Here is an 18,191-nt window from a genome sequence, read left to right on the forward strand (position 1 = left end):
CTTTCCCTCTGCACCCAAGACTGTGCAGATCATAAAGAAGGGATACGGGGTTTCTTGAGGCTCCGCCAAGATCTTTCGTTCTTTTTACAAACCTGGCCCAGACTCCCTAAGTTCTTGTTCCTGGACTGTGTGAAAGACCTCCTGAGAAGGGGACCTCAGCTCAGGAGAGGGGTGATGACCTGTCCGCAGGGGCTCTAGCATGGGGGACAGAGTGGGACAAGGGCAAAGACGACCCGCCAGTGAGGACTTCAGGCAACAAGCAGAGATCGGGTGGCCACGTGAGAGGCCAGGGGGCTTCCTCAGGGTCCTCTGAGCAAGTCGCTAGTCAGCTGCCAATTCACAGAGGGACCGCGCACTGCCCGCGGCCACCACCAGCGGCAGCATGAGCGTGGCCTGCCCACAGCGGTGCAGATACTCTGGAGGCCCCGAGGTGGCGACGCAGGCTCAGCGTTGTTCCCTACGGTGGGGGCCCCGCCACCCCCAAGTACCGGGCGCTAACATTTCCCATAAGCGCCTGTGCATCGGAGCCGCTGCGGGACAGGCACGGATGGCACAGGGTGGGGGGAATGCCATCCAGAACCCACATGGCACCCAGGTTCGGCAGGGTTCCCAGAGGTGGCCACAGGAAAGAGGCCTCCCTGCAGAGTGAACAGCAGGTGAGGGACCCCGAATGTGAGATCCGCTCTGGACACAGGGAGTTTGCTTTCAAGGTAGAAGGACCTTCCAAAGAGCAAACAGGGTCAGAGACCGCCGCGGGCTTGTCCCAGGTCAGAGCAGGTGGGGCTCCAGGGAGTTGGACTGTGCATGATTTTTTTTTAAATTTGAGCCCTACTGGCAAGCCCTATGCAAAGACTCTTCCACACAGCATCCCCTTTACCTTCCATCATCCCAGGAGGTCAAACTGCCGCTCAGAGAAGTTGAACTTCCCACAAGGTCACACAGCCAGAGTCCTGGCAGCGGTGGGACCCTCACCCCCATTTCCCTAACCAGAGAAGAGCAGATAGAAGCTGCATGGAGGGGGCCAGAGTGGGGCCCGGCGGTCCCAGGAAAGGACTGAGTAAGGCCTCTGGGACTTGTGCTCCTTCCAGATTCTGAAGAGAACCCAGCCCAGGAAACCCCTGACAAAGTGAGGGGCGGCTGATGGGGAGACTCCAGTTCCTTCTCTAGAGAGGCCTTCAGAGGAATCCTATAGCTCTGTGTTTCATTTTCTTTAAGCTGCTGAAACCACGCAAGCACCCGGTCCCAGCAGGTGTAGGAGAAACCCGGTGTCACCTCTTGTGGGCTGCTAAGCACAGTCCAGCTGCACCCCCACCAGCATGATGCTGGCAGGTGACCCTAGCAGGCCCCTCATCACAAAGCTGCGGAAGGAGGCCAGTGTAGGCCTGGGACAGACTGGCTTCCCCTCCTGTGCTCAGGGGACCTACGGACGTGACCCTCCACCTGGAGCCCTGGTCTGCTGGACCAGCAGCCCCTATACGGCTGTGCAGAGGAATAAAGTGAGATGAGTCCAACATGACTGCCCAAGGGTGCTGGTGAGCGGGTAAAGAACAGGAAGGGAGGAACCGGGCCCACAGAGAGATCTGAGCCTAGGGCAGCTGCCAACTCCCCAACCCAGGGCACAGAGGGACCTCTGAAAGCCACCACTCACCCCCCACCCCATCTCCCAGCACCCTGATGGCCCACAGGCCTGAACTCCTCTCAGGAAGTCTGGGGCAGACTCCAGCTCCAAGGTTCTTGCAGATTCAGTACCCTACTCCATAATATATTTAGGTTTTTATATAAAAATAACAGTTTTCCCTAAATTTTTGCTCTAGGAAAACATGCCATGCTGTGTGGCTTTATGTACCATCCCCCTAGCCCTGTTCCTGTTTGGCCAAAAGCTATGGCCTTAGGGCTGCCAAGCAGACAGGTGAGGGTGAAGACAGCAGATCCAGAAGGGTGGGCAGGGCCCCTAGGCAAAGGAGAGGGGGGAGAGGGAGAGCAGAGGTGTCAAGCCTGCCTGGGCCAGCTTGGTGGCTGCTGAGGCCCTGGGTGCTGCCCTCACTGGTGGAGATAGGCTTCCAGCCAGACATCGCCAGACTTCTTCAGGGACCTAGGAGGCAGAAATGGGGTGGGTGTCTTGACTGCAAAATAGTAACCCCCTCCCCCAAGACAGTGAGTGTAGTGGACTTTCCCCATTCCTCTAGGTGTCCTTTCCCTCTGGGGCAGCAGCTGGGGTGGGAGTGGTGGGCAGAAGGGTAACCGGGAGGAGGGACACTCTCGTTATTAACTGGAATAGAGTTTAGACTTTGCATGGGGGCAGTCAGGGACACCAAGGCCAAGTCCTGACAGCAGTCAGCATGCACCTGTCCCTCTGTCACCGAGCTCTCTCCTCTGTCTTCTTCTGCTGGACCCTGTGACCCTAGGACCCATTTGTAAGGCCTGGAGCCAGCCCACCAAGAGCCAGGTGACAGGCTGAGGATCCAGAAGCGTCAACAGCTCACAAGAACTCTGTGCCGAGTGTTCCAACAGGGGCTCAGAGCATGGGGCTGGGAAGGGCCATGCAGGAGAAGCAGCAGGGCTTCTAACACCAGTACGGGAAGGGCCTCCCCGTAAAGGGAACAGCATGTGGCAAAGCGCAGAGGTAGCAGAGAGAATCTGACCTCAGTTCCCCATGGCCAAGGTGAACTCTAGGGCCCCGGCCACCCCCACCATCCCTCACCTGCACAGCTGCAGGAACCCCTGCTCTGCTTCTTTCTGCTTCAAATTGAGCCCCGTGGGTGCATTCTCACTTAGGACATCTTTCCCAAATCCAATTAAGTCCTGCATGTCCCTCCTCCACTCACATCGGCACACGCTTGCCCCATGGCCTTTGCACTGCTGCTCCCCTGCCCCAGACAGTCTCTCCCCTCCCCCCCACCATGTCTCTCCATCACCAGTCCTCTCCCCTCCTCCGCTCACATGGCACCTTCTCAATACCACCTACCCTGCCACCCTATTAAAAATCACAAGTCCTGCCTAGCACTCCCATCCCTTTGCCTGCTCCCACATCTTCTCTTCCCACACTTTTTTGTAATTTGCTTATTTTAACTGCTTTCTGTTTCTCCTCCTAGGATGTTGGCTCCAGGAAGACAGGGACCTCAACCTGCTTTGCTCTTGGGCACAGCTGCATCTATAGCTCCCAGGCCAGGGCCCAGGCCCAGGAAGAGCACTGGGAAGGGAGGGAGTGAGGGAATGGGCTGAGGGCAGAAAGGTTGATTAAAAAGGCCTTGAATGCCAGCTCTTGGACAGGGACCCATGTGGGCTCAAAGAGCCAGGTGCCCAGGATGGGAGCTCTCATGAGCAGAGGGTCCTTACCCGATGATGTCCACCAAGGCAGTGAGGAAGGGCTTCACTTCGTAGTTGAGGCCATGCTTGGCGCACAGCGCCTTGACCAGCGGAGCCACCCTGCGGTAGTTGTGCCTTGGCATCGTGGGGAAGAGGCTGGTGGGGAGAGCGTGTGCTGGCACCTGAGGGGAGGGGGTGTGGGGGAGCCCCCGCCCTCCCATCACCTCCCCGGCCTCCAGGGCCCACACTCACTGGTGCTCGATCTGGAAGTTGAGGTGCCCGCTGAACCAGTCAATGAAGAGTGAGGGCTCCACGTTGCAGGTGGCTGCCAGCTGCCGGGAATGGGTGGGGCACGGGTGAGAGAGGCGGCCAGGAGGCCCTGACCCCATGGCATCCCCTGAGCCTGCTAGCCCTACAGGGCCCCCAACCCCTCTAGCTGGGAGCCTGCCCAGCTGCACCCCTGCTGCTCACCTGCGAGCTGGCCCAGTCCCGGTGCTTCTCATGGCCGATCTCCTTGGGGATGTGGTTCATCTGTGTGATCCACACGAACCAGTGGCTCTCCAGGACCCTGTGAGGAGAGGTTCAGTCCCTGCCATGTCCAGCTCACCACCTGGACCAGACCTGGGCCTCAGCTTCCTCGTCCGCACCGTGGGAATGTGGTAACCTCTCCCCGACTGGTGTTTAAAGAAGCTGAGCAAAGCAGGGCCCATTGCCCAGCTGAGCCCAGAGCAGCCCTGCTCGGGAGGCTGGCTGCCCATGGGGCTGCCTGTACACCAAGCCACTTCCTCCAGACCCACTGTCCCTGGGATCCTGCCGCTAGTGTTCCTCAACAACCCAGGGAGGCAGCCCTGCCATCCCCATACCGCACATGGGAACACGGAGGCCCTGAGGATGGAGGGTCCTGGTCGGGGGCCCCCTGCTGCCTGTGTGTGACCCCTCCAACTCCCCACCATTCTGAATCTGGCCATACCTGACAGCAACAAACAGGAGCAGTGCCCCAGGAACACCGTAGAAGGGGACATAGCACAAGAAGAAGCGGGAATAGAAGCTGGTGGCCCACAGCAAGTCCTGCAGAGGACGGTAGAGGACAGAGGCCCCCAGGAGCCCGGAGGTGGAGCAGGGTCATTCACCCCTTCTGCCTGCTGCACCTCTCTGGGCCTCAGTTTTCTCCACTAGGTAAAGGGATGGGGTCCTTGCCCTGCCGGCCTCACGGGGCTGACTCTGGAGTGAAGGTGTCCTGGAGGAGTGTGCAAAGCGGGAGCCCCTCCCTGGGAGACAAATGCCTGGCAGATTTGGCCCAGAGGATCCCCACTCCCAGAGAGATCCCCCCAGCACACCCTGTGCACACTCACACATGTGCACCTGTTTGCATTCGTGGGCAGGGCCGTCCCCTTGGGCCCCACCATTGCCAGCATGGCGGTATTCCCTGGGAGACATGTGCAGGGCCCCCACTCACCGTCCACCGCATGCACACCAGCATGTATGCCAGATTTTCCACTTCAAAGTTCACCAGGGTGAGCAGTGGTGGGCCGACTGCAAGGGGGCACCAGAGAGCTCAGAAGCAGGGCTGGGGTGCCGAGCAGGAGAGGCCCAGGAAATTGGGGAGCCAGGCGCAGGTGTCCCAGGAATGCCTGTGGGACCCGGTGCCGGTCCCATCCAGTTGGGTGACCCCACATTACCCACAAGGCCTGGTCCGCAATCTTCCCTTAGTGTCTGAGCCTCCCCAGGCTGGCCCTCACCTGACCATCCCTGTGTTCCTTCTGCAGGCCGGAGCCAGCCTCACACGTCTCCACCCTTAAATCCTCACCTGAGCCATCCCAATGACTACCCCGGGTGCTCCAGGCCTTGGGACTGCTCTGATGGGAGTATAGGAAGGAATTCTGAAGACCCCCCCCCCCCGCCCACCCCGGCAGGGCCGAGGCTGTCTCTGGCCGTGGGAGAGTCAGCCCAGTCTGCCGAGTGGGGTGACCAGGGCAGGGGCTGGGAGAGGCACATAGGGACGCCATACTGAGGGAGGTAGGACAAGTTTGCCCCTACCCGGTGCTAGAAGTTGTCTAGGGTGGGCAGGCAGTACAGGCTCAGGCACGGTCTGGGGTCCAGCTGTGCCCCCACCTCCAGGAGGACAAACAGACACTCACTCAGGAAGAAGTACAGGTGCTGGTGGTTATAGGGTAAATATCTGCGCTTCTTCTTGCCGTACTGTGGAGACAGCCGGGGCTGAGGAGAGCAGCCCTCCGGGCCCTCTTCCTCCCAGCTAGGGTCAGGGGACTGGCTGGGGCCAAGGAGCCAAGGGGCAAAGGCAACCCCAAGTTCTGGCAATTGGGCCCATCATCTCCAGCAGGCTGGCAAGTGTGGAAGGGGCGCGCGCCCCTTGGGCAGGGACTCAGCCTGGAGTTAGAGTAGGGGGTGTTGTCAGGGCCCAGGCCTGGGCCACAGTGAGGGACTCAGTGGCCATGGTCCCCCTGGAGCTGTGGCCCAGCCAGGTAGGTCCCCCTGGAGCTTCAGGCCCAGCTGGGTAGAGTCCATGTTCTCCCCACACACCTCAACGGATGATTCCCCCAGGAGGAAGACGGGCGCCACGGTCACATCTGGGTCTTTGTGGAAGATGTTGGGCTTGGCGTGGTGCTGAAAATGGCGGAAGTTCCACCAGTGGGCAGAGAAGCCCTGTAGGGGATGCGAGGGGCTCTCAGGACAGGGACCAGGTGGGGTCAACGACTCCGCATCTGGACACTTGGGCAGACCCAACGAGACACCCCCAACTCAGCCCCTGGCTCCCCACTGCCCACACCACCCTCACCTTCAGCTGCCCCATCACAAACTGCTGGGCCACATGGTTCCACTGGGACTTCCTGAAGACCGAGGTATGGCCTAGGTCGTGCTGCAGACACCAACACTGGGCCTGTGGACAGAAGCAGGGACAGGAGCTGGCAGGAGGGAACCATGGGGGCCCCAGCCCTGGAGCCCCAGGGTGTCCTCTCAGCGCACGGGGCTCACCCACAGCTAATGCTGCATTTGAGGACCTTAACAGATAAGGAAACTGCGCCTTGGGAGGCCTAGGGGCTTGCAAGTGTGTCATGGAGCTCATTTAAAATGCAGCTGGACCAGGAGACCTGGGTGGTTCAGTCGGTTAAGCGACCTATTCTTGGTTTCAGCTCAGGTCATGATCTCAGGGTCCTGGGATCAAGCCCCGAGTCAGGCTCCCTGCTCAGCCAGGAACCTGCTTCTCCCTCTCCCTCTGCTCCTCCCCTGTTTTGCACTCATACTCTCTCTCTCACTCTTCCTCAAATAAATAAATAAAATCTTTTAAAAAATAAAATAAGGGACATCTGGGTGGCTCAGGGGTTGAGTGTCTGCCTCCGGCTCAGGGCGTGATCCTGGGGTCCTGGGATCAAAGTCCCACATCAGGTTCCCCACAGGAAACCTGCTTCTCCCTCTGCCTATATCTCTGCCTCTCTCTGTATCTCATGAATGAATAAAACCTTTAAAAAAATACAACATAATACAATACAATACAATGCAATACAATGCAACTTGACCTAGAGTTACATGCCTTATGGGGCCTTTGCTACTCATTCATTCATTCATTTATTCATTCATTCAGCAAATATGTCCAGAGTGTCCTCATTTGCCAGGCCCCGTGTCTACTGGACAGTTTAGGTGGTGGCAAAACAGTGCTGGAGTCACCTGCGAGGTGGCCAGGACAAGGGCAGCAAGGGTGCTGGGCACCCAGCCCGGGCCGAAGAGGTAGATGATAAGCCAGGCGAGCACCTCCATGGCCAGGATATGGCCCAGCAGGAGAGCGAAGAAGGCTGGCTTGGCCTCAAACAGCTCCATGTCCTCAGCTGCCTGGCGCAGGGCTCGGAAGTCCTTGACAAGCTGTGCCTGCCACGGTGGAACGGCTGGTCGGCTACAGGATCGAGGCCCCAGTGATCCCCCAGGAGCCCCTGACAGTGACCCATGCCTCAGCCAGTCCCTGTGCCAGGCCCCAGGGGTACGGTCAGAGGATGGAGGGGTGAGAATACCAGACATGGGTCTGAGCTGGGGAGCTGGCTGGTGGCAAAGGTTCATCCCGCAAAAGGTGTCGTGGTACATGAGAAGCAGAAAAGCCAGAGCGGGGACAACCCTTAGAGCCTCGTGTGTCAAAACCCTCCGCGTGGATGGGGAGACTGGGCCCAGCATTTGCCACAGCAAATGCTGGCCCAGCCAGCCCCGGGGGCCCTGGGCTCCCGCAGGTCTCCCTCCCTCCAGCTCTGCTTTGCCTACCCAGGAAGGGATGGCAAAGGGATGACCCAGTCCCGGGTCCCCTGGGGGTAATGGGGACAGAGTTGCTGCTGCCAATGTCCCCCCACTCCATCAGCCCTCCACTGGGGGCTTGGCCTCCACCCTGGAACCCCACTCACGTCCTGGGGTCCATCCTGGCTGGGCTCCTCTGGGGCCAGCTCTCCAATCAGCAGGGGCTGCAGGAACTTGCGTACAAAATTGAGGTCTTGATGGAAGGCGCGGAAGGCATCCTGAGGGAGAGCCAACGGTCAGGTGGGCAGGCGGGCGGCAGTAGCAGCACCCAGAGGCGGCACAGACGAGGCGGGAGGAGGCTCACGGAAGGGCAGGGCGCACGTGGGCGGAGACGCAGCTGCCTGTTCAGGGATCACATCCGTCGGGCCCCCGACGGGTCAGCCTCGCCCACTGGCCCAGCTGGGTCCTCCCTCGGCCTCGGGTGCCCTGCCTGGAGCCGCCTTGCCTGCCGGGCTCCAGCTGCCGTCCCCAGCACCGAAGGCCCCTTCTCCCAAAATCAGTCAAGGGCCACAGAAACTTGAGTTCTTGGGTTTGAGAGGACACTCACAAACAGTCAAACTCGTTTAATTTTAAAGGCAGAAGTGGAAAATATCACTTTTTTTAAAGCAAATTAGATATCGAACGTTCTCAGGATTCTCTGTAACAGCTGGGGGTGGGGGTGGGGTGCTAGGCCACAGGGGTTAGAGGGCCACAGACAAAGCGCCAGGGACGGGGACCAGTTGGGAAACTGCCCCGCAGCTTGGAAACGTGAACAAGCTTGACCTGTGCCCCCGGGTTCCCTCGGGCATGCTGATCTCATCCTAGGGACACTGGCTTGTACTGTTCCCAGCTCTTCCCTGGGTCTTTATCCCTGAACTTCCAGAGGCTCTCTCTGAAGGGACGAGCCCTACCTAGCCACCCAGCTGCCTGAAGTACAGAAAGAAGCAGTGACTGGCGTGGGTGATGCTGTGCCCCGGGCCCGGGGAAGGGGCTGCCGGCTGCCAAAGGAAACAGCTTTGAAGAAGGCTGTGAGAGCAGGGGGGCTCCTATTACTCTCTTGCTAACGAGCCTTCCAGCTTCTGGTGGGCGTTCAGACAGACAGCTGGGCCCCTACACCCGCTACTGGACATCCCGTGTGGTCCTGTGGGGAGGAAGCACTGCGAGCCCCTCTGGCCCCCAGAGTACCTTAGGCTCTGGAGAAGGAGACTTGGGGCCTTCCCTGAGCTCCTAAGAGGGGAGAGCACTGATCAGATCTCCCCTTCTCTGGGCGGACCCTGACTTGGGAGAGGAGGTGGAGGGAGGGCTGGCCCCATGGGGGGCAGGGAGCTGCCTGGCCCTGTCCTGGGGAGCTAGCAGGGCCGTGTGCTCTGGGGTGGCTGCCCCTACTCACTGTGACCTTGAGCAAGCCCGTCCTCCTGCTGGGACCAGGCAGCAGAGGGCAAGCCTCCAGCGCCTTGCTGGCTCTCCATGGACTCAGAGCGTTAACTTTTTTTTCTTCTTAGTTTACCCTTTTAACCATTTTCAAGCAGTTAAGTAGCACTAAGTGTACTGACACTTCTGGGCGACCACCACCATCCACCTCCACAACGTTTTCATCTCCGCCCCCGTGAAACACTTCCTCCCCCCAACTCCCTCGCAGCCCCCACTTTGCTGTCTCTATGCATTCAACTACTCTAGGGACCTCTAATAAAAGGAATCAAACATATTCATCCTTTGGTGACTAACTTGTCACTCGGCATCATGTCCTCAAGCTTCATCCGTGTGGTAGCAGGTGGCAAAATTTCCTTCCTTTCGAAGGCTGATGAGCACCGACTCTGATTCCATTTGGCTTCCTCTGAAATTCCCCTGGCAGCACATGAGGCCCCTGACGTGCGTACACGACTGCGACACCAGGATTTCCTCCCCCATCTTCCAGTCCTTCTTCTCCCCCATCCTCTGTGTGTTCTGGGGCCACCCTGGCACCCAGCAGACCCCCCAGATGCTCCAAGGCCATGCCCTTGAGCTGAGGAGCTGCAGGAGCAGCAGGAGCAGGCCAGCCGCCCGGACTCTTTCCCTGGGTGCTGATGCACCCAGGTCAGGCCTGGAGATGCACTGAGGGAGGGGGCCACTGAGGGACCTCCAGCCAGGTCTATCCCCTGGTGTGACAAGGGGAAGGGGGAGTCCCAGAAGGGCCCGTGAGACAATCCCAAAGCTCGAAGACAAGGCTCCTCTGGCTGATGGGAGGAGATGGGCAGGGCTGTGGCAGGGCCTTGGAAAGCAGGTGGGCACTGCTGGGTCTGTTCTTCTTAAGATTGTATTTATTTATTTGAGACCGAGAGAGAGAGAGAGAGAGAGAGAGAGAGCGAGCACAAGCTGGGAAGGGCAGAGGAGGAGGGAGAGAGAATGTGAAGCATCCTCCACACTGAAGTGTGGAGCCCGACCCGGGGGTCAATGCCATGACCATAAGAGCATGACCCGAGCGCAAACCAAGAGTCAGATGCCCGACTGACTGAGCCATGCAGATGCCCCCAGACTCTTCTTATGCTCTCAGGACCAACAAGGTGGGTTGCTGGCCTCACACCCAAACCTAATGTACCAGGAGACAGCCTTTGCTGGAACACTTGCTGGGGCCATGTGACCAGATCCTCTCTGGGCCACTGTTTAAGAAGATCCAGAGAGGTTAAGCCACATTATAAAGGTCACACAGCTCCATTTGATGGAGATCGGACCAGAATCCAGTCTGACTGTAAAACTGCGCAGTGGGTGTCCCAGGCAGGGGGCAGGAGGGGGTGCGCAGGGTGGCCCTTGCCACGAAGCTGACCACCATCCCACACAGCCAAGGACCTGGCTGCTTGGAGACTGGACTGTGAGGAACAGGAAGGTGGTCCTGGCATTTCTTGGGCTGCTACGGTTTCAGGGCCCTGCAGGAGACCCCACCCTTACCTACACCTGGCACACCTGGAAACATCCTATGATCCTCCCCCACCTAACATATCAAGGGTGGCACTCCAGGTCCCTCCTGAGGTCTTGGAACAGAGCTGGGGGAGACTGCTGGTATCCCTAAACATACGCTGTTGGTGGCAGCGACAGGCTGTGTCCACAGGGCTGTCCCGAATCTGGCAGAGCAGGGGCTGGACAGCAGGTGTGTATAAGTGGAAAAGAGCCAACCCTCCACAGCCCACAAGGAAGGGCTAAAAACCATTTTACTGGAACAAAGCCTCAGAGTGGTAGAGATACTGGCCCAAGTCGGAGTCTGTCATGGCAGAGCTGGGATTTAAACCCAAGTAAATCTGTGATGTCTATGTCCTTCCAGCCCTGCTTCGACCCCCAGAGTGGCTCCTGGCCTGCTCCACAGCCCCTCGTGAGCCCTGAGTAGCAGCCGGTTAAGGGGCAGGATTGGGGCGCTCTGCAGCCAGCTGGCTGGGGATGGAATCTGAGCCAAGCGGAGCCCCTCCATTCTGGATTTCCTCATCAGTATAGCAGAAATCACCACTGCCCATCTCCTGGGGCTGCGGGGAGGACTGAGTCAGTGCGGGTAAAAGTGCACGTAGAAGGGGCTGGCATCCAGCTCTGGCAGAGCCCCCGCTGGCCTGACTCACCCTTCTCCTGAGTTCACTCACATACAGTGGCCTTGAAGGGTGGGGGGGCGGGGTGCAGGCTGCGGGTGTGAGGCAGGAGAGTGACCGGTCAAGCCCTGGCCAGCCTGAGGCTGGGGAACTGAGACACAGTGGGGAATGGGGACAACTTCTGGCCACTCCCCAAAGAACTGGGAGTGTTCCAGATCAGGAAGGGAATGGAGCACGGCTGTTGGGGGCTCAGGCGGTCTGGGTCTGTCCGTGCTGCATAAGACTCTGTTGAGGAGGCAGCAGTGGGCTGTGAGAGGTAAGCTTCAGGAGCCACCCCAGGAATCCCTCCATCCCCACTTCTCCCAGGCCCTCATGCCCAGCACTCCTGCTCCTTCCCATCCCTTGCCTGCATTCCTCATCAGAGCCAGTGGGGAAGTGCTAGCATGTCCCCATTTTATAGATGGGGACACGAGGACACAAAGGTCAAAGGACACACAGCTCTGCCCACAGCACATCCAAGTCCCGTGCAGACCAGCCGAGCCAGCACAAGGACAGACCCTGCTGGAAAGCTGCTCCTGGTGAACCTGAGGACGGGCTGGCAGCCACATTAGGGCTCCACTCAGGGCCCTTAGCTTCACAAATGTCAGTCCCCCCCAAGCAGCCAGGTGCTCTGACGCTGGGTCCTTTCTCTACTATCACTCCCTGGCTCACCCCACGAGCTCTGGCTCTTCCCTGCTGTTACATGTGAAACCACAAGGCTTGGGCGCCCTCAGGAAGAAAAGCAGAGGGTTGCCGGGTGCCAGGTGCCGGGGTGATAGCATCCCTCCTCTGCACTGTGTTCCTGCCCAGCACTCTCCCAGGGCCGGAGCCTGCACAGCAACTACCCCGGGAAGGGGCCTGAGTGGGTGGGGAACCACCTATAGAGCCCAGGGAGGTCACACTCATGGGAAGTGCCACTAGGCAGCAGAGCTTTCCAGGCAGCCAGTGGTGGGTGGAAGCAGCGTGGGCTCCAGAGCCCTGCGGCCTGCGTTCCTGGCTGGGCCCTGTCTGAGGCCTCACCCTCCCTCCAGGGCCTCCGATCTGCCCCGCCTTCCCCCAACTCCTACCCAAACACAAACCCCACCCTCCAAGCCCAAGGGTGAAGGCCCTGCCTGCCCTCTGAAGGCCCCAAGAAGGTTCTTTCACATCACCCACATTCAGCCTGTCTCCTCATCTGCAAATGGGCTAGCACTCATACCTGCCTTCAATGGGTTATTGTGCCAAAGCTATCTCCTAATGCTCCTGCCTTCTGCCCTGGCTCTTCAGAGTGACCTCCCCTGGGAGACGGTGGGTCCCCACCATCTCTTCCCTTGGCCTCCCGCCTTCTCCTGGAGGGCTCTGCATTCCCCCCTATATTAGGGGTCCCTTTAAATGTATATCAGATTCCCCCGGCTTCCTTCCCAGCTCTGCCCTCCAAGATCCCCTTAGAATAAAACCAAAGTCCTGCTTCCAGGGACCCCTGGAAGGGACACAGAAGGGACACAGAAGCCCAGCAGGAGCCAGCTCCTGTCACCTCTGGACCTCACTGCTTGCCCCCTCCCCACTGTGTGCTCCAGCCATACTGACAGCCTTGCTGTCTCTTGAGTACCTTCCCACCTTGGAGCCTCTGTTCCAGCTCATCCCCCTCTCTGCCAAGGAATTTCATCCTTGCCATGTTTTGTTCACAGCTATGTCTTCAGAGGTTAGAACAGAGTTTGGTGGATAGGATATGCTCACTGAATACCTGCTGATGGGTTTAATGGTTCAGTAACTGAAGGATGGATGAATGGGGAAAAAAAAAAAAACAGTTAAGTCACAGGGCAGCGTGTGCTTAAGAGGATGGCCTATGGATTCAAATCTCTGGACCGGCCACTTAATTTCAAGTCACTTACCTCTTTGAGCCTCAGTTTTCCCATCTGTAAAGTGGGAAAATCACTTAATAGCACCTGCCTCATAGGAGTAACCTGAGGATTAAGAGAGCGTCCATAAATTCTTTGCTGCATTTGGAGCGTGGCACATAGTAGGCTCTCAGGGCCTAGTGCCCGTATGCTTTTGATCGGCAGCAGCCAGGCCTTGCCCCTCCCTGGCTGCCTTAGCTAGTCTCAAGCTGCCTCTGACTCTTAGGCAAACTTGGATCAGTGCCCAGAGCACTCTCCCCAGGGTACCCAGCATTGTATCCCAGGATCGCCACAGGCTGACTTCATGGCACAGGAACTCTGGGAATTTCCTGGCAGGAAGGCTTCTGTTGCCTGGACATGAGAACAGCTGATGGGTGGCTGGGGCTAGTGAGAGGTGGCCCGGGGAACACAGCCCTGGCATGACAGCTGCCCCACCCTACCTGCACTCCAGGGCATGGAATGGGGTACCTGGGGCCTAGACTCAACCACACACACAGCCCTGGGCTGGTCTGATCTGTCATCTGTGCTGTGGGCCCATCAGAGACAAAGGTTGGGGTCCCTCACCCCCCAACCACCTCATAGCCCATTTAGCCTGAACGGAACAGGTATTTCTGGCAACTCCACCCAGCCCAGTGTTTGGAGCCCTGAGGAAGCTAACATGGCCGTAATGCACGCAACTCCTGCCCATTACAGACATGGATTGACAAGGCCATCCAGCCAAGGGGGTGGCTACACCATGGCTGTTCCACTACACTGTGTGGTTTGCAAGGTGCACTCACGCTTCCCAACCAGCAACAGACACCAGCCAGGAACGAATACATGGCAGCCCTGGGGCCACAGAGCTGCGAAGGCACGGTCCTGCCTGTAGCCGGCCCGGCTGTCTGCACTTTGCAGATGAAGAAACTGAGGCGCAGGGGAGGAACACCTGTTCAAGGTCACTCAGAGTCTCAGGTGGCAGAGCCAGGACCCAGCCAGGGAGCAGACAGATTGCTTTCTGGAGATGGGCGAAAGACCTCACTGGCGACGAACCAGTGAGAAAACTGTCAGATGGAGGTGTCAGGGTCAAGAGCTAACTGTACGATGGGGTTCCCACGTCGGAGGCCCCCCCAGCAGTGGCCTGGGCACCGAGAAAGAACCACTGATTGAGAAATGCCTTGCGTCATCCTTCCTCTCTCCTGCATCCATCCCACCCTTCAGCCCCAAGGTTCAAGTTCAGTGAGGCTGGAGCACACACCCACAGGATCCTCGAGGAGTGGCCAGGGCCGTGGGATCTCATACCACCGCCACCCCCCCATGCCCCGGCAGAAACGCACACGCGGACGACCATGCACGCAAATGCGTACAGCGCTCACACACATATGGGCCCGTGCGTGGCCACGCAATTGGTGACCCACAGTCATCTTCAGCTCCGTGGCTCCTCTCAGGAGGCTTCTGAGTAAACTCTCAGCTTCTTAGGATGCAAGTGGGGAAGGGAAACCTTTCCCCTCAAAGAGTCCGTGGAGCTTGCCCAACCCGGCAGCCCTGGTAAACAGGGACGCTGGACGTCATGGGGCAGGACACACTCTTCTTTCTGCTCCTTCAAGTTCTGCCAATTAGGGATTCGGCTCCTGGAGCCTTTAAGATTCCTAGTACCCAGCATGGCCAACCTAGAATTTTAGATCAGAGCATCACAGCCTCAACTCCTGGTCTCAGGACAGGGCACCGCTGGACTATGGTGAGAAAGGAGTCTCCCCCACCACAGCCCGCTCTAGCGCTGGACCACGGCCAGGCAGTCCCAGCGGAGCAGGCCGTATCCCTTCTTGGCAAGACCTGCCTAGACATGGGCTGGGAAGGGGAAGCCAGGGTCCCCAAGGGCCAGCCTATTCCTGGGGTGGCTGTGCTTCCCGAGGAGGCCCACCCAGCCGGGCTCACAAAGTTCTCCCACGTGCGGCCACCGGCTGCCAGCCCAGGAGAGGTGAGTCACGGCCCTCGGGGCGGTCGACGGCAGCTCTTGGGAAAGCCACGGCCCTCTGGGCCCTGCCCCAGCTCTGCTGCGCAGCCCACGGCCTCTGGTGGCACATCCTGGCCAGCCCCCAGGGGGACCCCGCCCGACCGCGGACGCTGGGCCGAAGGAACCTGGGGTGGGGGGCCCAGAACCGGAGGAGGGGCTCCAGGCCGCCCGGGCACGCCCACCTCGCCAGCCCCTCGCTCCGGCCCAGGCCGGCGCCCGCCCAGCCCCGCTGCAGGCCTGGTGCGCAGGTTCCCGGGCAGGGACGGGGCCTCCTCGCCCAGCGCCGGCCTGGCGCGTGCATCCCGGTCTGGGTCCTGCACCAGGAGGTCCGGGTCGGCGGAGGGCGGCGAGGATGCGCGGCCGGGAAGGGCTGCGGGTCTCCGCGCCCGGCCCCGGCCCCGGCCCCGCCCGGCCCGGCGGCTCCTTACCGTGGCGTCCTCGGCGCCGTGGTGGCCAATGAGGCGGCTGCCCCCCGGGTGCCGCTGAGCCCAGCGGCTGATGTCGTAGACGCGCCGCTCGATGACCAGCCACTTGTCGCCCGGCAGGTTGTGCCGGCGGATCTGCTCCCAGCGCAGCGCGGGCAGCGGCGCCCCGGGCCGTGCGGGCCCCTCGCGGGGCTCCCCGACGCCGCCCATGGCGAGTGCGCGAGGCCCCGCGGAGACCCGGAGCGAGGCGCGGCCCCGCCCTGCCGCTGCAGCCGCCGAACAGCGCCCGCCCGAGCCGGCGCAGGGACTGGCCCCCGCCCGCGCCCGCGCCCGCGCCCCGCCCCTCCCGCGCCCCGCGCCCCGCCCCTCCCGCGCCCCGCGCCCCGCCCGCCCGCGCGCGCCAATCCCCGCGCCGCGCCTCCGCCTCCATTGGCTGCGCCGCGCTCCGGGCCCGCGAGGGCGGCGTCCACGCGGACCCGCCCCGCCCCGCCCCGCCCTGCAGCGCGACGCGGCCGGCCCCGGGCTCCCCGCGGGCGGGGGCGGGGGCGGGGGGGACCTGCCTCGGGGCTCGGGGGCTTCCAGGCCAGCCCTGACCCCGCCAGTCCGCGCGCACGGAGACGCCTGCGCCTCCCCTGAACCGCTCCCCAGCAGTCGGCCCCCCGCGTCTACGCAGCGAGGCCTGCTGGGGGCGGGGGCGGGGGCGGGGGCGGCCGCTGGGGCGCAAGGGGCGCGGGGGCCGAGCGCGCTCCTTCGCTGGCTGCGCTGCGGGACCAGTACCTCCCCCAGTTTCCCTTAAATGAATTCAAGTCCTTTCGAGAGCGTAAGGTGCTCCCCAAACTACTTTTTGTGTGTTTTTGAGACGAAGACACCTGTTCCCGACAAGCGAAGCGTTGGCACTCAACATGGAATGAAATCAGGCCGAGGTTCCGCCGCCGCAGGGCAGCAGGTACCAAGCCTGAGCACTGCGGAATCACCTGGAAGCCTGTTCAGGCAGGACCCACCGTCGCGCTCACCCCCCCCGCCACCCCCCTCCAGGGTGGGATCCAGGAGAGCGGGTTTGGGGGCAGAGAATTAATTGCATTTGGAACAAGTTGGCAGAGCGGTGATGCTGATGTGCTGTTTCAGGGAATGCACTTTGAAAACACTAAGTTTATTTCTCAGATATGCTGACCTTTTATCTGGGTTTAGCAATTTATAGGAAATCATTATGTCTGGGGCAGCAGGGCCAGGCCGCCAAGAAACGCTGAAGGGGCCTCTGGGTTCTCCTTGGTACCAGGAGACCTCTATTCAGTTGCCAAGACAACAATAAGGCCTTGCTGTCACCATGGCCCTGGGCTGCCTGAGCACTGTGTCCTTGAACCCCCTCCCTGAGTGTGTTGGGAGGCGGGGCTGGAGGTGGGCAGTGGTGGCAGGCAGAGGTGTGTGGCTGGTGGCTGAGGGTGGGAGGTGACTGCGGATACCCGGGCCACCACCATGTTCGCCTCTGAGAGCACAGAGATAAGAGGGGGCAGGCTCTTACAGGAACTGAACCTCCTACTGATCTGCCCCTACACAAGGGGGGCAGCCCTCACTTCCGCGGCCCCGATATCCAGATGCTGACCTCTAACACCCTCCCTGGACCCTGACCTGGTCTCAGCCCCGTGCAAGGCAGCTGGGTGACTGGAGTAGGTTAGAACCTCCACTTGCCCCAGCTGCTCCTGACAGATGAGGCAGATGAAAGCCTGCACAGGGTCCCCCAGGAGGTAAAGCAAGGGCAGGGCCTGGGGAGGTGCCACCCCTCCAGTCACTTGATCCCAGCAAGGAGGGAGAGGTGGTGAGCTCTCCTGGCCTGGCCGCCTGTAGTTGTGTTCCTCTAAGGCCTGAACTCCCTCCTTCTCAGAGCTGAACCAGCAGCTTCCCACAGGGTTTCTTTGCAGGCCTAGGGGCTTTCCATAGGGGACTTTACCACTCCACGCTTCAACCCAGTGGACCGTGCAACTCTCCTAAAATCAGGGGGTCTGGGAGACGTTGAGACTCTGTTATCCCCATCCCTGCACCCTCCCTGTCAGGGCATCAGGCCTCTCAGACCACTTGAAAGGGAGAGGCTCCACTTGACATTCCTGAGCTGCCATTGGGCCAGCCAGGCATCGGGTTGAGGCAGGGGGAGGGGAGAACTAACCAGAAGGCAAGGGAGGGCGGGCATCATGTGCTGGAGGTTTAAGGGGAGCCCCTCAAACCAGTGGCTGGCCCCTGGCCCAGCCCCTGCAGAGCTTCTCCTGGCCATGAGCTGGCTGGCACACAGGCCTCCTGTTGGACACGCTCAAGTCTCCACCCCCCCACCCCACCCCCACGGAACCACTAGCCACTGCCAAGGAGCCAAACAATACTTGTGCAGGCCAGCAGGGCTCAGACAAGAGGTGCAGCAGGAGGCCCGGGGTGTGTCTGGGGGGTGGGGTGGGGGGGGACACGGGGAGCTCTATAGCCAACCAGAAAGAACAGTCACAGAATCTAGGCATGTGTTCCGCGGCAGCCAAAAAGTGGGCTGAAGTCAGAGCTGTGCAACTTGATTTTGACTTCAAGCTCGCCACACACTGTGGGCTTGGTTATTAGGCCCTGGACATGACTTTTCTGTAAAGGGTGCCGTCTGAGGGGTCCCGGAGCCACAGAATTACAAGCAGCCACGCAGGTCTCTCCCTGAAGGCATCACTGTGGTACACAGGGCTCCTCCCGGTGCCCCCTAGTGAGAACCAGCTGCTTG

The 18,191-nt window shown here is 60.3% G+C and overlaps 1 protein-coding gene across 3 annotated transcripts; it reads right to left on the reverse strand.

Annotated features, from left to right (window-relative positions):
• Positions 1–1,761: 1,761 nt before the first annotated feature.
• FADS3 (fatty acid desaturase 3) lies at positions 1,762–15,699 on the reverse strand. Of its 3 annotated transcripts, none has more exons than XM_077861943.1 (12): positions 15,458–15,699; positions 7,707–7,817; positions 6,991–7,188; positions 6,104–6,205; positions 5,848–5,970; positions 5,445–5,505; positions 4,763–4,839; positions 4,277–4,374; positions 3,778–3,874; positions 3,559–3,638; positions 3,337–3,488; positions 1,762–2,092 (listed from the first exon to the last, which is right to left on the reverse strand). In XM_077861943.1, exons 1-11 carry the CDS (start codon positions 15,662–15,664, stop codon positions 3,371–3,373), a joined length of 1,272 nt encoding a protein of 423 aa, XP_077718069.1. In that variant the 5' UTR covers positions 15,665–15,699; the 3' UTR covers positions 1,762–2,092; positions 3,337–3,370. The 3 variants fall into 3 exon arrangements, with proteins under 3 accessions (XP_077718069.1, XP_077718068.1, XP_077718070.1); XM_077861942.1 differs by having other exon boundaries at positions 3,337–3,462; positions 15,458–15,694; XM_077861944.1 differs by lacking the exon at positions 6,991–7,188 and having other exon boundaries at positions 3,337–3,462; positions 15,458–15,696.
• Between the last annotated feature and the right edge of the window lie 2,492 nt (positions 15,700–18,191).

Source organism: Canis aureus, chromosome 21, assembly GCF_053574225.1.
Source record: "Canis aureus isolate CA01 chromosome 21, VMU_Caureus_v.1.0, whole genome shotgun sequence".
Taxonomy (NCBI): domain Eukaryota; kingdom Metazoa; phylum Chordata; class Mammalia; order Carnivora; family Canidae; genus Canis; species Canis aureus.

Coding starts and splice junctions, on each gene's coding strand:
- FADS3 (XM_077861942.1), bottom strand. CDS start 15,664: ATGGGCGGCGTCGGGGAGCCCCGCGAGGGGCCCGCACGGCCCGGGGCG. Junction 7,189..7,706: donor GCCAGGATGGACCCCAGGAC/GTGAGTGGGGTT, acceptor CCACCGTGGCAG/GCACAGCTTGTCAAGGACTT. Junction 3,639..3,777: donor GGGACTGGGCCAGCTCGCAG/GTGAGCAGCAGG, acceptor CATTCCCGGCAG/CTGGCAGCCACCTGCAACGT.